Source organism: Halichoeres trimaculatus, unplaced genomic scaffold (assembly GCF_033239565.1).
Source record: "Halichoeres trimaculatus isolate MK-OKI-2021-1 unplaced genomic scaffold, fHalTri1.1 fHalTri1_scaffold_1, whole genome shotgun sequence".
NCBI classification, from domain to species: domain Eukaryota; kingdom Metazoa; phylum Chordata; class Actinopteri; order Labriformes; family Labridae; genus Halichoeres; species Halichoeres trimaculatus.
This window is the reverse complement of record NW_027437179.1, coordinates 1,702,077-1,721,847: the sequence shown is the minus strand read 5'-3', so window position 1 is coordinate 1,721,847 and position 19,771 is coordinate 1,702,077. Positions and strand designations below refer to the sequence as shown.

Here is a 19,771-nt window from a genome sequence, read left to right as displayed (position 1 = left end):
ATGGCCACCATGAAAACCAAAGCAAAGTCTGAAAGAAGGATTCTGCTTGGAGGCAAAATAAATGGAACCTTGCTCTCTCTGTGTACAGAGCAGTACAGAGCTGCAGTAAATATCTGGCCCTCCCCCACTGACTGCCAACTGGCCAAAGGCACAGCTGACTTCAATGACTCAAGGTAGACAGGGAAGAAACAAACACTGCATTGTTGGACATTTGGAATCCTCCGATTTTAATAAAAGAAGTAACAGTACAAAGGCTTATTTGTACTGTTGACAGGGAAGATCTGGACAGCCCAATCGCTCAGGCATCGACATGTGAAGTACAAATCCCAGAATGCAAGACATGTTGAGAGAGATCAGAACTGACTGCCCTCACGTTTTTGTAACGGTTATAAGTTTGATAAAGTTGTGTTTTCTGTTTGGCTGATTAAGAGGAAAATTAACCTTCTTTTTTTTTCAAATGATTTATTTCACACTTGTAGAGAAATCTACATTTTTCTCGGTGACGGACGGGTAGATGATTTGTAGTTAGACGAAAGAAAAAAAAATCAATAGAAGCCGGAGCCGTGTCGCTTACCTTGTAAGGGAAAGCCAGTGTCTTGGTGAGAGATTCTATCCTTTCACTGTACTCAGTAAACTTCTTCTGGTACTTCAGAGCTGTCATCTGAAGCTCGCTGTGCACCGCTGAAAGTTGTGCCAGGAGTGATTTTTCTCTTTCGTTGGCTTCAATGGTCTGTTTCTTCATCTCCCTGTCCAGACAAATGAGTTTGTACTCCAGTGCGCTGTTGTGCTCCTTCAAGGCTGTTTGACAGCAGTGACTGTTCAGTTTCTGATCCTTATGGGTCAGAACCAACCCGCAACCCCTCTCGCATATTCCTACCGGCCTGTAGTCGCACGTCTCCCGCATATGGAGATCCACAGCCCCCAGGTTGAGGACCTCGATGCATCCTGAATTTCTGCACTTCACCGGGGAGAAGTCGCACATCTCGGAATGCTCGGCCAGAAGCTGGAGCTTTACCACCGCATTACAGCCCCGCGCATAGTTGTCACATTTGATCTCCAGCTTTAGAATTAGGCTTTTCAGAGGCAGGACGTGGTTCAGCTCTTTGGCGGAGATTCGCTGACATTTGACGGGACAGCTGCCTTGTTGAACTACCCAGGGCAGAATGCAGCCAGAGCAAAAGACGTGACCGCACGGAGTCGTCAGAGGGTCTTCCAGGACTTTGTTGCACAAGTTACACTTAAAATCCGGGTCCACAGTCCCCTTGAAGCGGTCCAACTCGAATCCCATGGTTTTCTGTGTCTGGACCCAAACTTTCTGACTCTCCACCCCCGCTGGTCTGAGTCGGTTACAGCAGGGCGTTTTTAGCTGGCCATTGGTGGGGCTCTCAATCCGAATAAACTCAAACTAATTGACCGAGACTTGCGGTGCATTTACGGGCCTCGTAATTCTGAATTTTTCGTGTTCAACGTTAAAACGCTCGAATACTGACTTCGTACCCCACAGTTTGACATGAGTAACAGGTTTTCACACCTGACTGACTCTTATAACTTCTGCTCAAGAGGTCATCATGCCTAAAAGTAAACTCCCTTCCAAGGAAGAAAAATGTGAAATTACAGCCAAGTCAAATATTTACCTTGCCTAGAGTGAGCCAACGTGTATTTTCTCATCTTGTCAGGATGATTTTGTTACTTATCAGGAGTAACAAATATTGACATCAAAATACGAAATATAAACCATCTTTAAACGAAGTTTACATGAGCTACACCACAAACACTCCAACGATCGTGTTAGTCTGTGAACGCAGCACCTCTATAGAAAAAAGGGCGATTTCCCCTACCGTAAGTATCTCTTTGCTGCGCATTTGAAAACATTTTGACTGTATCAGTTTTATGCAACACCTATATTATTTAAAATTCAAGTTAAAGATACCATCTCCATCTAAATGCACAGTACAACAACAACAACAATAACAACAACAACAACAATAGTAGTAATAATAATAAATAATTTATGGAGACCTCCGTAAAATACTTATTTACAACTTTTTGTGCGCTAATGCACCTCATGTAAAGATTAAAATCAAATTAAAAAAGCCCTGGAAAACACATCATAAGCCACCCACACATGATGTCAACAAATTAAGCCACAGTCACAACTAGGACTCACAAACACGTGGTTCATTAAATAAAACAATGTAAACTTAACTTGACTTCACAACAAACTCATCACATTTCTCCAGTCTTTACATTAAAACCATTACATCAGGTTGATTTCATTTTGTCCTCTGAAAAAAGGAGTCAAGCAAGTACAAAAAGAAACAAAACACTTAATATTCTTTGTGCTTTAAAAAAAGCTTCTGCTTTCTGCAAAATACACACATTTACTTTAAAAAAGGCCACATATATGCTGTTGTTTTATTTTCCTTTTCCATGTTGTTTATGTGAATAGAAACAGTGTCAGCACATCTCAATGCTAAACTTTTTTAAAGCTTTGCCAAAAAGTTGGCTCAACTAAGTGAAGGTTGAGTCATAATTGTGTTTATTCAGTCCTACAGTTTAACAATACAGCATATTTCAACCACCATCAGTGATACAGGGTTGGACCAACAATGAGGAATTTATTTACTCATTTATCAAGTTGGCTGTTCTAACAGTGTACAAAAACGTAATGTTTATTCAAAATATGACTTGATGATCCTTTTAATTAAAATGTTGCGTGAAAATTTGTTTCAAATAAAATTGAAAGCATTTACAGTTAATACACCTCATATATATAAGAATATCCTTTGACAATAGAGATAGTTTTCCACAGATAGGAACCTCAACATGCCTGATACATTTGAGGAAACAAAATCCTTTGGTATCTTTTCAAAGTTAGTATAACACATGGCCATAAACATCATGAGACCAGTATTCACTTACCGGGCCTACTCCAAGGTAAAGAATGGGAACCTTGTAAAAAATTACCTTTGTTTCTGCATAAAGTGGTCATAAAATATGTTCTGATCTGCATTAACAATAGAAAAACACATTCCTTAAACTAATAAACAATCGTGTTTGTGTGGTACTTCAGCTCTGTGATCAGACTCCAGGTTGTCTGACTCCTGACTCCAATTATGAGTCAAGAGAAGTCATTAGCCCGGGGGTTTACATACTTTTTCCACCCTCAACAGTGAATGTTTACATGGTTTAGCAATAAAAGCATGTAAATGCAAAATGGATAGTGTGGATTAAATTTAAACAGACTGGGCCGGTTTCCTGTTCAGGGTTTAAATAAAGCCAGGACTAAGCTAATCTGGTCCAACTTAATCCCCACCAATCCCATTGCTTTCTGAGTTGCGATTTAACTTCAGATTGACTAGTTCTAGACTATGGAGTGTGTGACAAAGGTAATCAAGGACTAGCCAGATCATGTGTTGGAAGCCGAATTAGATTAACAATCTGCACATGGTGCAAAGGTGGGGTTGCTCTGAAAATCTGAGGTGGAATTTTCCTAATATAAATTTCAGCAGTCTGTGTGTATGGAACAGGAGCTTGATGTCTGATTGAACATGGAGAAAGGAAAAAGAAAGCGGTCCAAAAACTTCAGTGAAAGTGAGAAGACACTTTTGAAGGAAGTCATTTCAAAACATCTTATAGTTGAAGACAAACATCATGATTCAACCACAGAACTCAAAAAACGAAATGCATGGACTGCAATTGTGAATGAATATTACTCAAATGAAACAGTAACCAGCAGGACTACCCACCAACTATAGGTAAGATTTAATTAAGATTTAGTTGTTTATGGTGGTCTACTTGAACTAATCAGAACATATGAAAAGTATGTTTGCTCATATGAGGCACATTCACACATGTTTGTATTGCCTTGTAAAGTTCCTGTGGAAAAACATTAAAATACAGCTAAAGAAAACAGCAGCCATTGCTCGTAGGGATGGTTTCAAGACAGGTGGAGGACCCCCAGTTAGACCACAGATAGATGACCTCGGAGATTTATTAACTGGGATGATTGGAAGCCAACAACCCTTGGAAGGTATCCCAGATGATGATCATCTGGACAGTTCAGGTGGGGAAACGCAGCAAAACTCATTTGTTACAATGTGTGTGAGGGTATTTTATCCTGCTCAGATAAGCTAAATGGTATCTTTTGCATTCTAAATAAAAAAAGAATTAAATAAAAAAAATCTTGTCAGGGCTACTATTACTACTTCTGAAGTAGTAGAAGTTCATCGTCTGAAATTGTATGTCTAATATTGAATTTCTCTCCAGAACAAGATGACCTGGGTGTGAATCAGATGTCAGAGGAGCCAGAACAGTGTCACAAAATTCTGACCTCTGCACCTGAGGCAGCGGCACCCAGTGTCTCCATTCCAGGCAGCATGGCAAGAGTGAAAAGGCTGACTTTTCATGAGAAACTTGCTCTGGAGTTCCATGAGTGCAAAATGCAATATTTAAAAGAAGAACATGAACTCAAGATGAGAATCCTTCAAGTGGAATTGTCAGTCAAAGAGATGGAAAGAGACATGAAACAACAGCAGCTGCAAAACATCAGTGTTTTTTGTAACAATGCCCCTGTTGAACTTGTGCCTTTATGAAATAAAAATTTTCCAGCACAACCTTAAGCCAACCAAAACTTATTAAGTAATGAACCATCTTAATCCATTCTTCTATTATTACATTATATATTAGATAACTATTTTCAAAATATGACACAAAATGTAATAAAACAGCATCAAACAGATCACTTGTGGATCACTGAACAGTTTTCTGTTTCTTGTCTTTATGAAAAGTGCTGCACGGCAAAATTGTTTCTATAAGTGTGTCCAGTTTGGTCATTAGCTACCTCTGCCATGGGAACATGAGGGTCACTGTCATAATGAGTTGGTGGGTCTATGCAGCCATGCTGTCTGAGGTAGTTATGAAGCACTGCTGATGCCACAATGACAGCACAGCATCTTCTTGGTTCAAAATGTAATGTATTTCTGAGACACTGGAAACGATTCTTCCAGATACCAAACATGCGCTCTGCTAGCCCTCTGGTGTGGATGTGGGCTTGGTTGTAGCGTTGCTGCTCAGGCCTGATGGGAAGTAGATAAGGAGTGAACAAAAAGTGTGTCTGTGCATAACCACCGTCACCAAGTAGGATTCCAGTGTGTTCTCCAGCTTCAAACTGAGCACACAAAGAGGAATTTTGGAAAATCCTAGAGTTATGTGTTGAACTGCTCCAATGTGCAACGATATTTGATAACTGCATAGTGGGAGTACAAACACCCTGTACATTTATTGAAAACCAGTTTTTACGATTCCTGTACAGCTCAGCATCTTCTGTTGAGGGGCACTTAATGGGAATATGACATCCATCAATGCAACCAACAGCTCCAGGAAAGTTCCCATATTCATAGAACTGCATCTTGTAGATGGCCTGATCAACAGCAGCTGGGAACTTGATGTAATCCTTTCTCAGTTCACAAAGAGCTTTGCAGACTTTGTGCACTATTTTGCAGACAGTGGATTCACTCACACCACTCAAATCTGCTGTTTTACGATGGAAAGTTCCACATGCCAAAAATCTCAAGGTCACAAGTACTTGCAAAAAAGGAGGTACAGGAGTTCCTCTTGCTGAGTTACATGAAATCTTTGTCTGAAGCAAACAAATTATTTCAGCTGCATCGTTTTTGTACATACAAAAACGGTCACGGAAACCTACATCATCAAATTCATTCAGCAGGTTACTTCTGTCTCTGAGAATTCTTTCTGGTCTTGGTGGTGGTCTTCCTGCATCATTGATGTAGTCAAGATAATCCATGTTGACCATGTACAGCGGAGCATCCCGCCTTTAACCCGAAGTTAAACCTGCCCCTGGCCAGGTTTAAATAAAGCTGCCATTTAGACGTGGATTAGCTCTAGTCTTCCTTCAAGAATGGAGATTATTTAACTCAAGACTAAAACAAGTCTGAGACTATTTTAATCCATGTCTCAGAAAACTGTTTTGATAAGTCCTGGTTTAAAACGTGATTTAATCTTAGACTAGGCTTAATCCCTGAATGGGAAACCGGCCCACTGTGTTTTACTGTTGTTTCAAGTTAGATCAAGATCAGAACACATTTTAGGACAATTTCATGCTTAAACCCAGGTCCAATGGGTTCAAAGACTGTTTTTAAAAACTGTATTATTCAAAAGTTAAAAGTCCTCAGGACTCAAGCCGAGAGCAAAAGTGTGCCAAATTGAAGAGGTTGGTAATTTGAATGGTAACCAAAGAACCCAGAGACCAAGAGACTTGAGATGAACTCTTAGGTCAAGAAAAGTCAGTGTTTTAGAAAGCACCATCCACTACTCTCTGAGCTAAAGTGGACTTCATGAAAGATAACCAAACAGTACACCACTCTAGAAAGTAAATCATAAAAAGTGACACTGGAATTGGCAAAAATACATATAGATAAGTCACAGAGCTTTTTAAAGAAAGTTCTTTAAACCATTCAGACAAAACCTGATCTTTTTGTTCTGTCACATTAGTGCTGTGTCTGCAGGTGGAGAAATGAAGCACAAAGAGAAAAGAATAATGTACCTGCTGTGAAACATGGAGGAGGCTTCGTCATGTTCTGCTTTGCTGCATCTGGCACAAAGTGTCTTCACTTTATGCAGGGTTCAATGAAATCCTGAAACTAAACCAATGTCCTAAAGTGCAGACATTCAAACATTGGACTGATCTGACATGGCCTTGTATGAGCCTTGATTGAAATCCCATTGAACATTTATGGAAAGAGCTAAACCATACAGTGTGGGAAAGGCACCCACTCGGACAACCAGGAACTGTTTGATGGCAGAGATTGTCTCAAAAAGTTGTGCAACTCTTCGTTATTACTCTTTTTATTTTCAGGTTATTTCTTGAAACTTTGGACATTAACCACTAAGAGCTTCCTGAGGAACTTGAGGGTACATACAGTCAGGTTTTAAGACTTTGTCAGCAGCAGGGACACAAAGCATCTGTTCGTCCTCTAAAAAAACTAAAACTGGGCTGTATGTGTACATGGTGACTGCCCCAACCACAGGTAAAACTTAGAGTTGAAGCAGAAGAACAAACATATCTGATGACAGTTGGTTATTGGACAAGTTATCACGAGAGATGTTTTTGGGCTAGGATATTCAATGACCTAAACAAGGGTAAACATTTTAGTAATGTTCTAGAACTCATACCAGGACTGGAGATACTTGTCTCTTGTTTTGTCATGACACATTCCTGAGCCTAGTCCAGGTTGCAGCCTCATCCAGACTCATGTGGTTGTCTGTGTAAGGCTGGAACCAAGGGACCCAGGAAGACACAAAGGCAACAACAATTAAAGAAAGATGTTGGTTCACCTGTGATTTGTGAAGTGCCAGAACATACCAAGTCTGATGATATGTGTAAAGTTGCTGAGATTATTGCTGTGTTGAAGCAGAATGATCCACTCTTTGGTCACAAAAAGTCCTAACCACTGCTGATCTCACAGCCCCCAGTGGGCGGGGCAGTGTAAGTCCTGTATAATGATATACTTTTTGAGAGGGAGGAGCCAGTTGGTAGAAGTTTAATAGTGCCAGGTAGCTGTAAATCATTAAGGACATTTTGATAATCATCTGACATTTCCAGCAAGCCTCTCAGTTCTTTTGGCCGCCTGTGTACACTGATGGGCGGATATGTTCCAAAACATATAGTGTCATGAAACAGTGCTGCCTGTTAATCAGACAGAGCACTACTCCAAGCCGAGCCTGTGATTACGCCCCCTCCCCCTCCTCCCCTTAAAACAGACTAACAATTTAGGGTCCCTGGAGGAGACCTCAGCAGGATATCAGTTCGGTCTTGTGGTATGTGAAGCTTTTCTCCTTCTGTCTGTAACCACTCCAAAACTGATCAGGGCCCTTGTCCATCTCTTTTCTCGTGCAGATATCCCAGAGGAGATTCTGACATTTTGTTTTACGCCACAATGAGAACTAGAGCCTTATTTAGCTGTGTTTTTGTGTGAAAGTAACGCGCTGAGAATTCTCTAAATAAAGCGTGAATGCAGACCGATATCAGATTTTTTCGGTGGGAGTCCGTTTATTTGTGTTTTTGGTCAAGTAAAAATTGGCCCCGTCTGAATGCATAGGAAACCGGCAGAGGAGCAGGGAGGGGGTGTTTGGTGCGAATGCTCTGGGCTTCTGCTGCACAAAAACATTGCTGTGGGGGTAATTTCTGCCCTAAACCTTGTGATAGGACCCAACTTGTTCCATCCCGGAGTATCACTTTCAGGTAATAAAGATGACTTCTTATCACCGAAAGTCACAGGGCCAGTTGGAGTGGTTAATATCAAACACTTCACTGCGATGAGTGGTTACCTATCCTGCTCTTTGCCTGCAGAGAAGTTCCAAAAGCATCAACTGTATTCTCACCATTTGAGGTGCTCTAACAGTGGCCATTTCAGGGCCATCTGGATCTCCTTATATACAAATAGGATGAAATTCTGCATGCAGAGAAAGAGAAACCCCTGCAGACTTACCATGTGAACCTTTTGAAGGCCTGGGAGGAAAGAGGTAGACCTTCTTCTGTCACATCATTTCTGGCGAGGCGGTTGTTGAAGGAAAGGACTCAAGAGGTGGGGTGGAATCCTGGAAACAGTCTGCACATGTAACTTCATCAGGACTCTTGACCTTTGCCATAGGTGCTGGAAGTTCTTTTGGAGAGCTAATCCAAGTCCTTCACTGCTTCAAGGACCCCACTAGATTTCTAGTTTACAGTGAATCCTGGAGAGGCTAATGGAAAAACTGCTTCAAGGTTGTGAGGTCTGCAGTGTTGCCTATTGAGATGATGTATCTGTAGTCAAGCAGGACCCACGGCACAAAGGTATCTGTTGGGGAGAGGTGAAGGCTGATCTCAGGTAGGTAAAGTTAAGGCCATTCAAAACAGTGGCGTGGCGTGGAGGTTTTTTTTGAGGAAGCCAAGTGAGACAAAGCCTCTTATCTGTATTTTTTTTTTAGGGAGTGGGGTACATAAAAGGCTTTGTTGCAGCTTGTATCTCTATTTCATGTAACGGAACGACCTGTTAGAGTGCATTCGTTTTACTTACTTTGAACACTGACTCACACCCTTTCACTCTCCCACCCTCACTCACTCATTCACACACGTACATTGTCCTCTTGACTTAGCTTAAACATCTTATTAATTCATTCCACCGCCCACTTAAACACACAACCGGCCGCTTCATGCACACTGCTAATGTGCTAACCTCCCTGATTTCATTCAGTGGCTTGATGATGACGATACTGTGATTTGATTGGTTTGAGGCCAAAGACGGGGTGGCTTCCCTTGACACAGTCTTGGTCAATCACAGATGAGCAGTGTCATGATCACGGCCTCATCTGATTGGTTAATCAGTCTTGTTTTTTTTCACCAAGGGACGCCAACTCAACTTGGCTTCCTTGCGGACAACAGCGTGCAGTATTGTATTTTCACCACGCATTCGCCACAGAACATTTACAAGGGCGCTGTTTTACACATTGTAAAATGCTCAATAACTAGAGGAGAGGAATAAGGAAGAGATGACAATGACAAAACACAGAAGAAGTATCGAAACTGTTAAAAAGGAGTATTTTCATTAAATCACAGCTACAGTCTAAAAAAAGAGAGGAAGCATGGCTTCCATTGGCCTCCGGGAGAAAGCGCCACTGATTCAAAACAGCCCAAGACCCTGTACCATGAAACAGGTTTGGTGTTTTGTTGGCCTTGTGGGCTGGTGCCAGGGATTCATTCCCGAGATCAACACCTGAGCATCAGCACTGACCAACCTCACCTGGAAAGCGGGCCCTGATCCAGAGGTGTGAAGTGAAGAGTGTAAAGGTGCTTTCCAGGGACTTAAGGACAGATAGTGTTCTCCTCCATTGAAAAGCCTCCAAACATTGCTTCTGTGTTGTTTCTCAGCAAAAAAACACCAGACACTCCACCACTGAGTTCTTTCTGATAAATCAAAGTCTTGGTTAACTTGAAATTATCAGAAATTCCTCTCTGCTCCCCCACAGCCTCAGGGTTCAACCAAAGATGAGGGTGAAATGTCCTTTCATACACTGTAAATACAGATTAGCTGAGTTTACTTGAAAAATGCTTGCAAACCAGTTACCTCAAAAAAAGTAATGAAATAAGTTGATTGAATTAAGTTGATTTAGCTAAACATTTCAGTAGTAACAATTATTATGGAAAATCATTCTACTTAATGTCTGTAATCAAACAAACCTGATGCCTATCTGTAACAAATCAAATTATTAAGTATTGTTAAAAAATGTTGCATATCGCTGTAAAACAGTATAGGTGGACCTTGCTCAAAACTGAAAGATGGGATATCAATAAATTTACCTTATGAGTCAAATTAATGTAATATTGAAGCAGATCTGAACAACTAAATTAAATAACACTTTAACCCTCAGGATTCCAAGAATGCCGGCGGGCCCAGAATGCACTTATTTTCAAATGCCTGGTATTTTACAAACCGTTGGTCCTATTCAGAAGCTGTAAAAAGTGGCGTTATCGTTAGATCCTATGCTGGAAACTGGTGGGAGGAACAATGATTTTGTGAGACTGCTATAGAATAAATTTCCACCTCAATTCAAGGGCATTGTTAATTGATTTGAGAGCACTATTATTTTGATTTCATGCTCAGATTTCATGATATTGTCTCTCAAAACTCTGCTCTCATGCTCAAATTTGCTCTGCGTGTGCTCAAACTGTCTCCTCGTACTTGGTTACAATGCTGTGCGTGCTCAAACTGTGTCCTCATGCTCGGTTATAATGCTGTTCGAGCAGATTTCCTGTGCTCACACTCGGGTTCTTTCGCTTGTGCAGGAGGAATTTCTGCTCACAGATTTCTATCTGCTCCCCAACTTTTTCGTGGCTCAACCAATAGAAGGCCGACTAGTAATGACCAATCAGATTATCCCTGTTTGTTTACAAGGCTGTTCGCTGTTGTACACATAGCGTTGCATACCGGTGGGTACCCTTTCAACCTGGTTAATCACTATGAAAGTATTTCGGGTGCAAAATGTTTGAGCACCTGTAACATCAGATTTGTAGTTGTGTACATTGAATTTGTATGTGTATCAGTAAATCTAATTTAATCTAAATAAATCTAATCCCACACTCTATGAGTTGTGTACTTGTTAAATAATTTTGTCTATTTTTTTTCTTCCCACAAATACGACACCAAAATACACATTCACAAAATTGTAATTTCAGGTGCACAAATCACATTTACAAGTGCACAAATCATATTCTACAAGTCACATATTGCAACACTGATATGCTCACATTTTGCACCCATTGTTGCAGAGCACTAGGTGCAAAACATACTTGTGCGCCTGTATCGTATGGAGTGAAGGTGTGGTGAGAATTTGAATATGTGCAAATCTGAATGTGAACTTGTGCAATTAGTGTGTGAAATAACTTACCACGAAAATAGCTGTGTCTGCAAAGTTTGGAGGCCGGTGTTGGATTTTTTTCACATTCCCCAAGCCAAAGACACAAAAAGAAAGGTGCCGGGTGTGGATTAAGCAGTGTGGGAGACCGCATGATCAGCTGAATCCCTCCAAAATCAATAAGAAAATCTGTCTGTTTGGAGGTAAGGTGCCAGCTAACATTAGCTAACTGTAGCTCTGTGTTTTAGGTCAGATGACATTAGCAAAGAAAGATGTCTCAATAGCAGGTTTCTTCACTTCACACTTGAGCTACTGTCTATCATTTGAGCAAAATAAATACTGGTGACAGATAGAGACAACTTCTGACATACTGGTATCTTTAAGCATTTTGTGGACAGACGACCTACAACCAAGTTCCCAAATCCTGTGGCTTCTCTCTCTTCTTTCTTGAGGAGAGAACATCAAAGAGGAAGCAGAAAATCTCCAGCAAAAAGGTTTTTGTTATCTAGTGCAGTGCAATTGCATGGGACTAATCAAAATCCCCCTGTAAAACACTTAACTGTGACAGCATTTTATTGTAAGTGTTTAGTAACTGTCGATGTTTTGCAGTTGACAAATGTACTGTGTTGATTCATACAACACATTAATATGTACACACATGCATTTAATTTTGGTCTTGTCTTCTAAATAGCAATCAGTAAAATATCACAGAAAACTTAAAGTCACTGTCAACCGGGCCTTAGTGCCCACACCCTATCCTCACCAACTATTCATCAATGATGCAATATATTTTATTACACATGTTAGTAAAATTACATTTTCACTGTATTTAACTGAAATATATGAATAGGTAATAACAAACAGCATCCTAGCTTAAACTAACAACTATTCTTTCACAAAATCAGGATGCTGAAGCCTCCATCTTGAATTCAACTGATGAAGCTGCAACTCATCTCAGTGTCAGAGAAACTGACTGTGGTAAGAGTTTAACAAAGGGTGTTTTTGCTTTATTTTTTTGTCATCACTGTTGGCATCTTCTGAGTAAATACTCAAAGAAAAACAGGTCTAATTTGTTTTTCATATCACCCCATTTTGCTGCATCAAAATGAATGCGCTGTAGGTGATAGTCTTTTAACACATCACGAAGAAATCGCACCACGGCATGCCTGTGAGTCCCAACTGTCCTGTTATTTGGTAGTGATATGTGTGGCTCTCCTTTAGCTTGTAGCGACCATCTGCATGCTTCACAAGAGAAAAACAATCTCTGTAGCTCTCCTTTGATGGACACATGATCTCCAAAAGGCCATGACTTCTACTGTCCCCTATCTCAATGACCTTCCTGTCAGGAGAAGTGCCAAGGTGAGGAGCATGAGGATTTACCACAAATCCAAATCAGAGCACTGCATTTCCTGTGACCTCACGGTAATGCTTTGCTGCAGTGGGCTCAAGGCGTACCCCTCTTTTCATAGCGCTTGTCTGCCCAGTGGCTGTGGTTTTAATGGTGGCAGCAAGGCTTTCATAGTTTAATTTTCTTGCGCAAATTCTCTTGAAACAGGTGGACGTAAGCCGGGCAGACCGTGCAAGGTGCCAAACATTGTTTGTCTCCTGTTGTCTGGTCTCGTGCTCCAGGGATATGGATTATGGCAAAGTGATGACGATTTTACTGTGCATCTTTGTTTCGTGTTTATTCATTCATTACTGTAGTGAAATTTGATGGTTGAGGGGGTAAGGGGGACTCTGAGAATTCACAAGCTTGCTTTGCTGGTGGTGACTGTACTGGTTTCTAGAGAGAGCTGTGAGAGAGAGAAAATTATGTCATTAACTTACTGCTTTTTTCATATTTGCATTTACAGAGGCAGACAACAATACCAAGGAGAGGAGCTGAAAACTCTAAAGAAAATACTTGAACAACAAAAGAAGGAAATTATAAATTTGAAGAAGGAACTTGAAAAATAACAAAAAAAAAAAAAAAAAAAAAACCCAACAAAAAAAAGAGGCCAGCTTAAGTTACTTGAAGGGAAAATAAAAAAAATGCACTGATATTAACTCCTGTGAACCAAAGTCATGTGTCCGGTTATTTCCAGTACTGCACTGGTTTCACATATGAACAGTTTAACAGCTTGTGAGAATTTAAGTGCCAAATGACCCCACTGCATCACAAACACAGATTCCCCTGACCTATGAACCACCTATAAAGTGGTAGACATCGAGGCCCAAAACATGCCCTTGCACACCCCCCAGTTTTTACTCACACTGATGAAGTTGAGACAAAAATTTGACCACAAGGACTTAGCATATGGGTTTCAATTTCGACTACAGAGTGTCAGCACTGTAATAAACTCCTGGGTAGACTACATTTAAGACTGACTTGACCACCTGCCCATTTGGCCACACAGATATCATTTCAAACAACAAGCCTGAAAACTTTAAACAGGACTTACCAACTAGATTTTCTATCTTAGACTGAACTGAACTAAAGATAGAGAGGCCCAACTCCTTTATGCTTCAGAGTCAAAACTACTCCACATAAAAATCACCCAACACTCTAAGTCATTGGCAGTGTTAGTTATAACGGGGTTAGAGTATGACAGCATTAGTAACAGCGTTATTTTTTCAGCAACAAATAATCTAATAAATTACTTTTGTTGCAACGCTGTTACTGTTACTGAGAATATGAAGTGGTGAGTTACTTTAATTAGGTTGAATGCAGGGCAAGTGTCAGCTTTTGGCCACACACACATCAGCTTCCTGGTGAGAACAGGGAGGAGGAGGGAGAGAGAGGGGAGGGGGTTGTTCAGGGGCGGGCTGCCATCGGGAGGTTCGGGAAGATTCCCGAAGGCCGGTCTATTCCGGTCCGAAAGGGCCTGTAGGATTTTTCTTCATTTTTTTGTTTTATATTTTTATCAAATAAAACGGAGCTGCTATTGACCGCAGCCTGCCGTCGCAGCAGTGGCCGTGATTCCAGACTTGGCACATAACGTGTTTCTGTTTTTGTGTTCAGAGCTCAGAACAATAAGGCAGTGGTGTAGTCTATGCCATACCCAGGTATAACCACTACAAAGGGAGAGATAGCAGACAGAGCACTAGCAGAGATACTTATAACATGGTTGTGTGACTTAAGTTTCACTTTCCCGTTCATCAGTTTACCTCCTCTGTTTTGATCTGAATTCCCCTGCGTCTTTGTGCGTGTGCTCCTCCCTGTCGTGTGTGTAAAAACACAGGTAGGCGTGCAGTGAGGGATTAGCAGTCACTTTATCTGATTTTATTATTAAAAAGCTGTCGTGATAGTTAATGTGAACTTTTTAAGTAAAAAAAAACGACGTAAGATATGACGAGTCAGCCATTTGATTCATCGAAACTCAGCATTCTTCATCAGCCCAGCCCTGAGCTGCTAAATGATTTATTAGTTCTGAAGTCACCTGCATCTCTTATTCTATAAATAAGATAATATTTGAATATCAGCTGTATGTCCTGTTTTCCTGTTCTCTTTGGACTTTAATATAAAGCCTTATAACCAGCTCAAGAGAAGTATATTTAAGTCAGTAACTTATTAACTTTGTTTTGATTTTTGATAAAAGTGTTTTTATACTGCTGCTCCTGCTGCTAACCCAACCCTGAGCCCAAATGCAGCCAGCGAGGGAGACCAAGCCACTCTGTTAAAGATGAAAAATAACGTCACAGTTACTTTGCTGAGTAACTAATTACTCTTACAATGAGGTAAATGAGTTACTAATCCAATCACCTTTAGGTAAAAGTAAAGTAAGGTAAAGTAAAATGACCAACACTGGTAACTGGCTGCCTGCAACCCAAGAGGGGAATTATGTGTGTGTCTGCCCTTTTCACAGGGTCAGTCTCAGACAAGGAGATCTTTAATCAGTGCACAATCAAAGAGCTATTGCAAGGTTTCTTTCAGTGTGGCTACCTTAAATTTGGAGATGGACTAATTCAACTCAACTCAACTCAAACTTTATTTACACAGCACATTTAAAACAACCAAAGTTGACCTGAAGTGCTGTACAAACACAAACAGTACATACGGCTTCAAATATCTTAAACATAAGCAAAAGTCTGTATTCATTAAAATACATTAAAACACATAAAACATAAAAAAGTTAAAAAAAAAAAAAAAAAAAAAAAGCTAAGATGTGCACTCAACTTTGATTAAAAGCCAGGGAGAAGAGGTGAGTCTTTAAAAACGATTTAAAAACCTCAACTGAGCTGGCGGAGCAGATATGCTCAGGCAGACTGTTCCAGAGCCGAGGAGCAGCCGCCATGAAGGCCCGGCCACCTTTGGTTTCAAGTTTTGTTTTCGGGGGGACCAATAGCACCTGCCCCGAGGATCTCAATGTCCTGGCCGGGACATAGAGATCCAGAAGCTCAGTCAGGTACTGGGGGGCTAGGCCATTAAGACCTTTAAAAACAAGCAATAAAATTATAAAATCAATTCTAAAAGCAACTGGTTGACTAATGACTGACAAAGGGTTTTTGATTGAGATGGAGCTGGAGGAGATTGGTCTTAAACTCACATCCCACTTCTTGCCAGGTCCAACCATCAGATGCCGCATGCAGATGTTGAGATGTCAAAAAAAGAAAAGAAAAAAAGGCCAAGCACAGGGTTCATGTTGAGAGGGCAATTGCTTACTTTAAAAAAAATTAAGATTCTGTCTGGTAGGATACCAGTTTCCCGTCTTGCAAACATTAATCAGATCTGGTACGTAGTAGATGTGTTGTCCAACTTCCAACAGCACATCATCAAAGATTAGAGCCAAATGTGGATACATATTTCTATGTACTATCACACTGGGCAACATTCATTAACAAAAAGAGAAAGTTTTCATTGCAAACTAGACTTTTCCTTAAAGTCTAATGTACATGATGAATGACCTCTACAGCTGAAGACAATTTGTGCGCCTTAAAAAACAGCAGTTACTGGTAGAGCTTCAGTAGAGAACTGTGTGTACATTGTACTAACACCTTTAGACATCCAGTTACTATGGTCTTGGGGATACTTTTCGTACATTTTAATGTACTTAGATAGTTACATTTTTGCTATTCTTCTTGTTACTCTTGTGTGAAATACCACTTCATGTATGGAACCTAAAGGATTTTTTATGAAAATAAGTCCCTTATCTAATCTCAGTTACAAGTTCATTTCATTCACCTGATGCCTCAAACCACTGTATTCTCACACAGCGATATCAACAGGAGGTCTGTTGACAAGGTAGCTAATGAGTGTTCCTACCAGAGGCCTATATCACAAAGCAGGATTAGTGTCTTAGCGAGATAACTTCAGGGTTAACTCTTGATTACTGATCGCACGAAGCCAGTTCCTTTTTTATCAGAGTAGGTCACCATGGTGACCTACTCCATGGTGACCTACTCCGAACGGCTATCCTGCTCTGGAGCAGGATAAGTTGGAGGTTGAACCTGATCCTATAAAAAGCCCCTCCCACTGACCAATCGGCTTCTCAGAAACAATGGCCTGCCCTTTTCTCCCAAACCCGGTGGACAGAGGTGCACAAGTTGTAAGAAGAGCTTTACGAAGAGAAAGGGTGTTTAAAGATCGATCAGATCCACTCGATCAAAGCGACAATTTGCTGTATGAGAGGAATAGGTTCTGACGGCCCGGACTACTCTACCTCTGTGAAATATTAGAGCCGTACATTGCTTGTGCAACCCGCAGGAGCGGTGCACTGACTGTCCCACAGTCATTGTGCATTGCCTTGCGGTTCTTTGCCACAGGCAGCTAAATGTACTCTGTCAGGGATGCGGAGCGGCTGAGCAAGTTTACGGCATCCCGTGTTGTGTATCAAGTGGCTGCTGCCCTCACGCAACTTAGGGATGAATTCATAGCGTTCCCAGGATGAATGAGAAGGAAGTGGAGCCAGTTACCTGTGATAGGTAGCTGATTCTGAACAAAACATGGGAAGGAATTCTAATGCACATTTTGTCAATGAAATGTACACACAGCAGTACATATCACCACTTTTTTGGGAACATTTTAGGGGAAGCTGAGCTTCCCTTGTAGTCTTAGAGCAATTGCCACTGCTTGAAACAGACTTATCAGACGTGATGAAGTTCTTGTATTTGTTTTTTATCTGCTCCCCTGTTCTTCTGACTCCAGGTGCCTGTACTTCGAGCTGGATTAGCTCTTAGAGAGATAACTTCCTGGATAAGTTTCAGGTTTTCCGTACTACGAATGTGGATCTCTTTTTATCCGGACACGATACCCCGGTAACTGATGCTGAACGCCAAACCTGGTCCGGAGCAGGTTAGGTTCCAGGATAAGATCGCCCGGGGTGTGACAGACCGCCCACTGACCAATCGGTTCTCTCGGGCGGGCATGAAAGACCGCACAGTCACCAATTTGCTCAGCTGGAGTGAAGTCCTCTGGCGTGGGACCGCCCCCTGTCTTTTTGGCCAAACATCTTTTCTTATGGGCTGTGAACAAACAATATCTTACTGATCATCATAACTGAGACATTGTCAGGGAAAAGTAGAAATGTGTGTAAATGGAATCTTTCATACTGACCACTGTGAGGGATATTTTTATTTCTATTTTTCATTTGCTCCCACGTCCTTTTTTCCCCACTGCTTTTGCATCTGCAACACAAATTGCCCATGATGAGTGTTTTCCTTGGGATTTGTAGGAAAGTGGACTCTTTTTTTAATTATGAGGTTGGGTATGATGCTGATCACACACACACTGACTGACAACATGAATGAATAAGGACCTAACTGGCCGTGTCGCCACATGATGAGATAGGTCTATTGATATCAGCATTTTGGAAATTTACGCATTCACAGAGTCAGCCATTTTTTACCAGCAATCCCTTCGGCTTCTTGCGGCCGCAGTCGTGTTGCTCCTGGCCTGGATTATATTGCGGTACTCCTCGTACTTTTGCAGGATTATTTGCTGCTCCTCCGCCGTAAAGTAGGCTGCTCTCTTCTCCATTGTGGAAAATGCTCTGGGGCTGCTAACCACGCCCATTTTATGTGTGCACACACAGATCCCAGCCGGATTCACTTATCGAGTTGATAACGAGCTTCGTAGTACAGCAGATCTGGATGACGGAGATCCAGTGAAGTTCAGCGAGTTGTCGCAGGGTTACCCTGGATGACTTAATCCAGCTTCATGGTACAGGCCCCAAAAGGATTACATCTGGGAGAATGACATGATAACTGGAATACACGCAAGACATTTGCACAGTAGCATTTATTATTTTCTGAGATTTAGAAGTGTGATCACTATCATACTGAGCCACTGATGAGTAACTTAGGCATTTACACAGTCCGCTATGCATTGCCATGCATTTTGCCTGCAGTTTGCCGCTGCTACCGTGTTCCTCCTTACTGAGTTATTGCTTCTCTCCTCCTTGTATTGCTGCATTATCAGCCGCTGCTCTTCAGTGGTGAAGAACGGAGCTTTCTTAGTCGTTCATGATTGTGATTGGTCAGCTGCCTCTGAGCCCTCCTCTTTTACGTGCACGTTCACGGCTCTTGATGAAACAATCCTGGGTTGAGTTACTGTGTTGATAACTTGCGTCGTGCTATCAATTATCCTGATTGCCTAATTACTCAATCCTGGATAAATGTGAGTTACCGCAGATAAGTTGACCGCACTTTGTGCAATAGGCCTCTGCCTGTGGTGATTGCTTATTTTAATTCCTGTTTTAATCTCTGGAGGCTGTTTTTTTGGAGTTATGTCTCCCTCACAGAGTGGTGGGCGGTTCCCTGCTGCTCTGGCTCTCTCCTGCACTCACACCTGTTCCTAATCACCACAATCACCACGCTGCACTTAAACTCTGCTGTGAGAGGTATCTAGTGCCAGATTATTCAATCTCCTGTGTTGGTACATGGTCGACTCCCTAAGAGCTCTTTTGAGATTTCGCAAGTTTCTAGCTTTTGAATGCCTAAGACTCATTTTCTTGTATTTTTCCTTTACCAGTGCCTCCATGAACCTCATTACTACTGTCCACCCCCTGCCACACTCTCTCAACTGACATTCACTTCAAGCCACACAGTTCACACCAGCAGATTGACTCTCGTGGACCTCTTCCCCTGTCCCACAATAAATTCACTTCAACTGCTTCTTTGTCTCTAAGTTGCTTTTGGGTCCAAACGTCAACATCTGGTTACAAACTACAACAGAATGATTTGGCCAGCATAGACCCAGCGACTCCAGATTTAGCTAAAGAAGCCCTATCCCACCAAGGAACCCTCATGGGTAGACATGACAAGATGTTACATGGAATCATGGAGTCACTACATGATCTCTATCAACAGATTTCCCACATAGCTTCTCAGATTCATCACGCTGATCACCATCCTAACCCAAATGTGAGTCCTCAACCAGAAT

General features: G+C 41.4%; 3 protein-coding genes and 1 long non-coding RNA gene across 5 annotated transcripts in view; 2 read left to right on the top strand and 2 right to left on the bottom strand.

The window, feature by feature from the left end:
* pdzrn3b (PDZ domain containing RING finger 3b) overlaps positions 1-1,385 on the bottom strand; it is a 61,235-nt gene extending 59,850 nt beyond the window's left edge. Inside the window, exon 1 of the mRNA XM_074678622.1 lies at positions 575-1,385. Coding sequence (XP_074534723.1) covers positions 575-1,288 — 714 coding nt within the window. The 5' untranslated portion in view covers positions 1,289-1,385. The remainder of the gene's footprint in view (positions 1-574) is intronic.
* The window catches only part of shq1 (SHQ1, H/ACA ribonucleoprotein assembly factor), a 279,134-nt gene that overhangs the window by 222,154 nt on the left and 37,209 nt on the right, over positions 1-19,771 (bottom strand). The window lies entirely within an intron of this gene.
* Positions 3,546-4,622, top strand: LOC141797763 (uncharacterized). The gene is made up of 3 exons (XR_012599106.1): positions 3,546-3,758; positions 3,877-4,066; positions 4,270-4,622. It is a non-coding gene; the product is annotated as an uncharacterized LOC141797763 (long non-coding RNA).
* Positions 7,028-13,368, top strand: LOC141802609 (uncharacterized). Its single transcript, XM_074686203.1, has 4 exons — positions 7,028-7,049; positions 11,457-11,615; positions 12,759-12,771; positions 13,266-13,368. The coding sequence occupies exons 1-4, from the start codon at positions 7,028-7,030 to the stop codon at positions 13,366-13,368; spliced, it is 297 nt and encodes a 98-aa protein (XP_074542304.1).

What these genes read in the sequence shown, in the direction of transcription:
- LOC141802609 (XM_074686203.1), top strand. Translation starts at nt 7,028, where the DNA reads ATGGTGACTGCCCCAACCACAG. An exon ending in GGTGACTGCCCCAACCACAG is followed by an intron (nt 7,050 to 11,456) that starts GTAAAACTTAGA and finishes CCACGAAAATAG; the next exon opens with CTGTGTCTGCAAAGTTTGGA.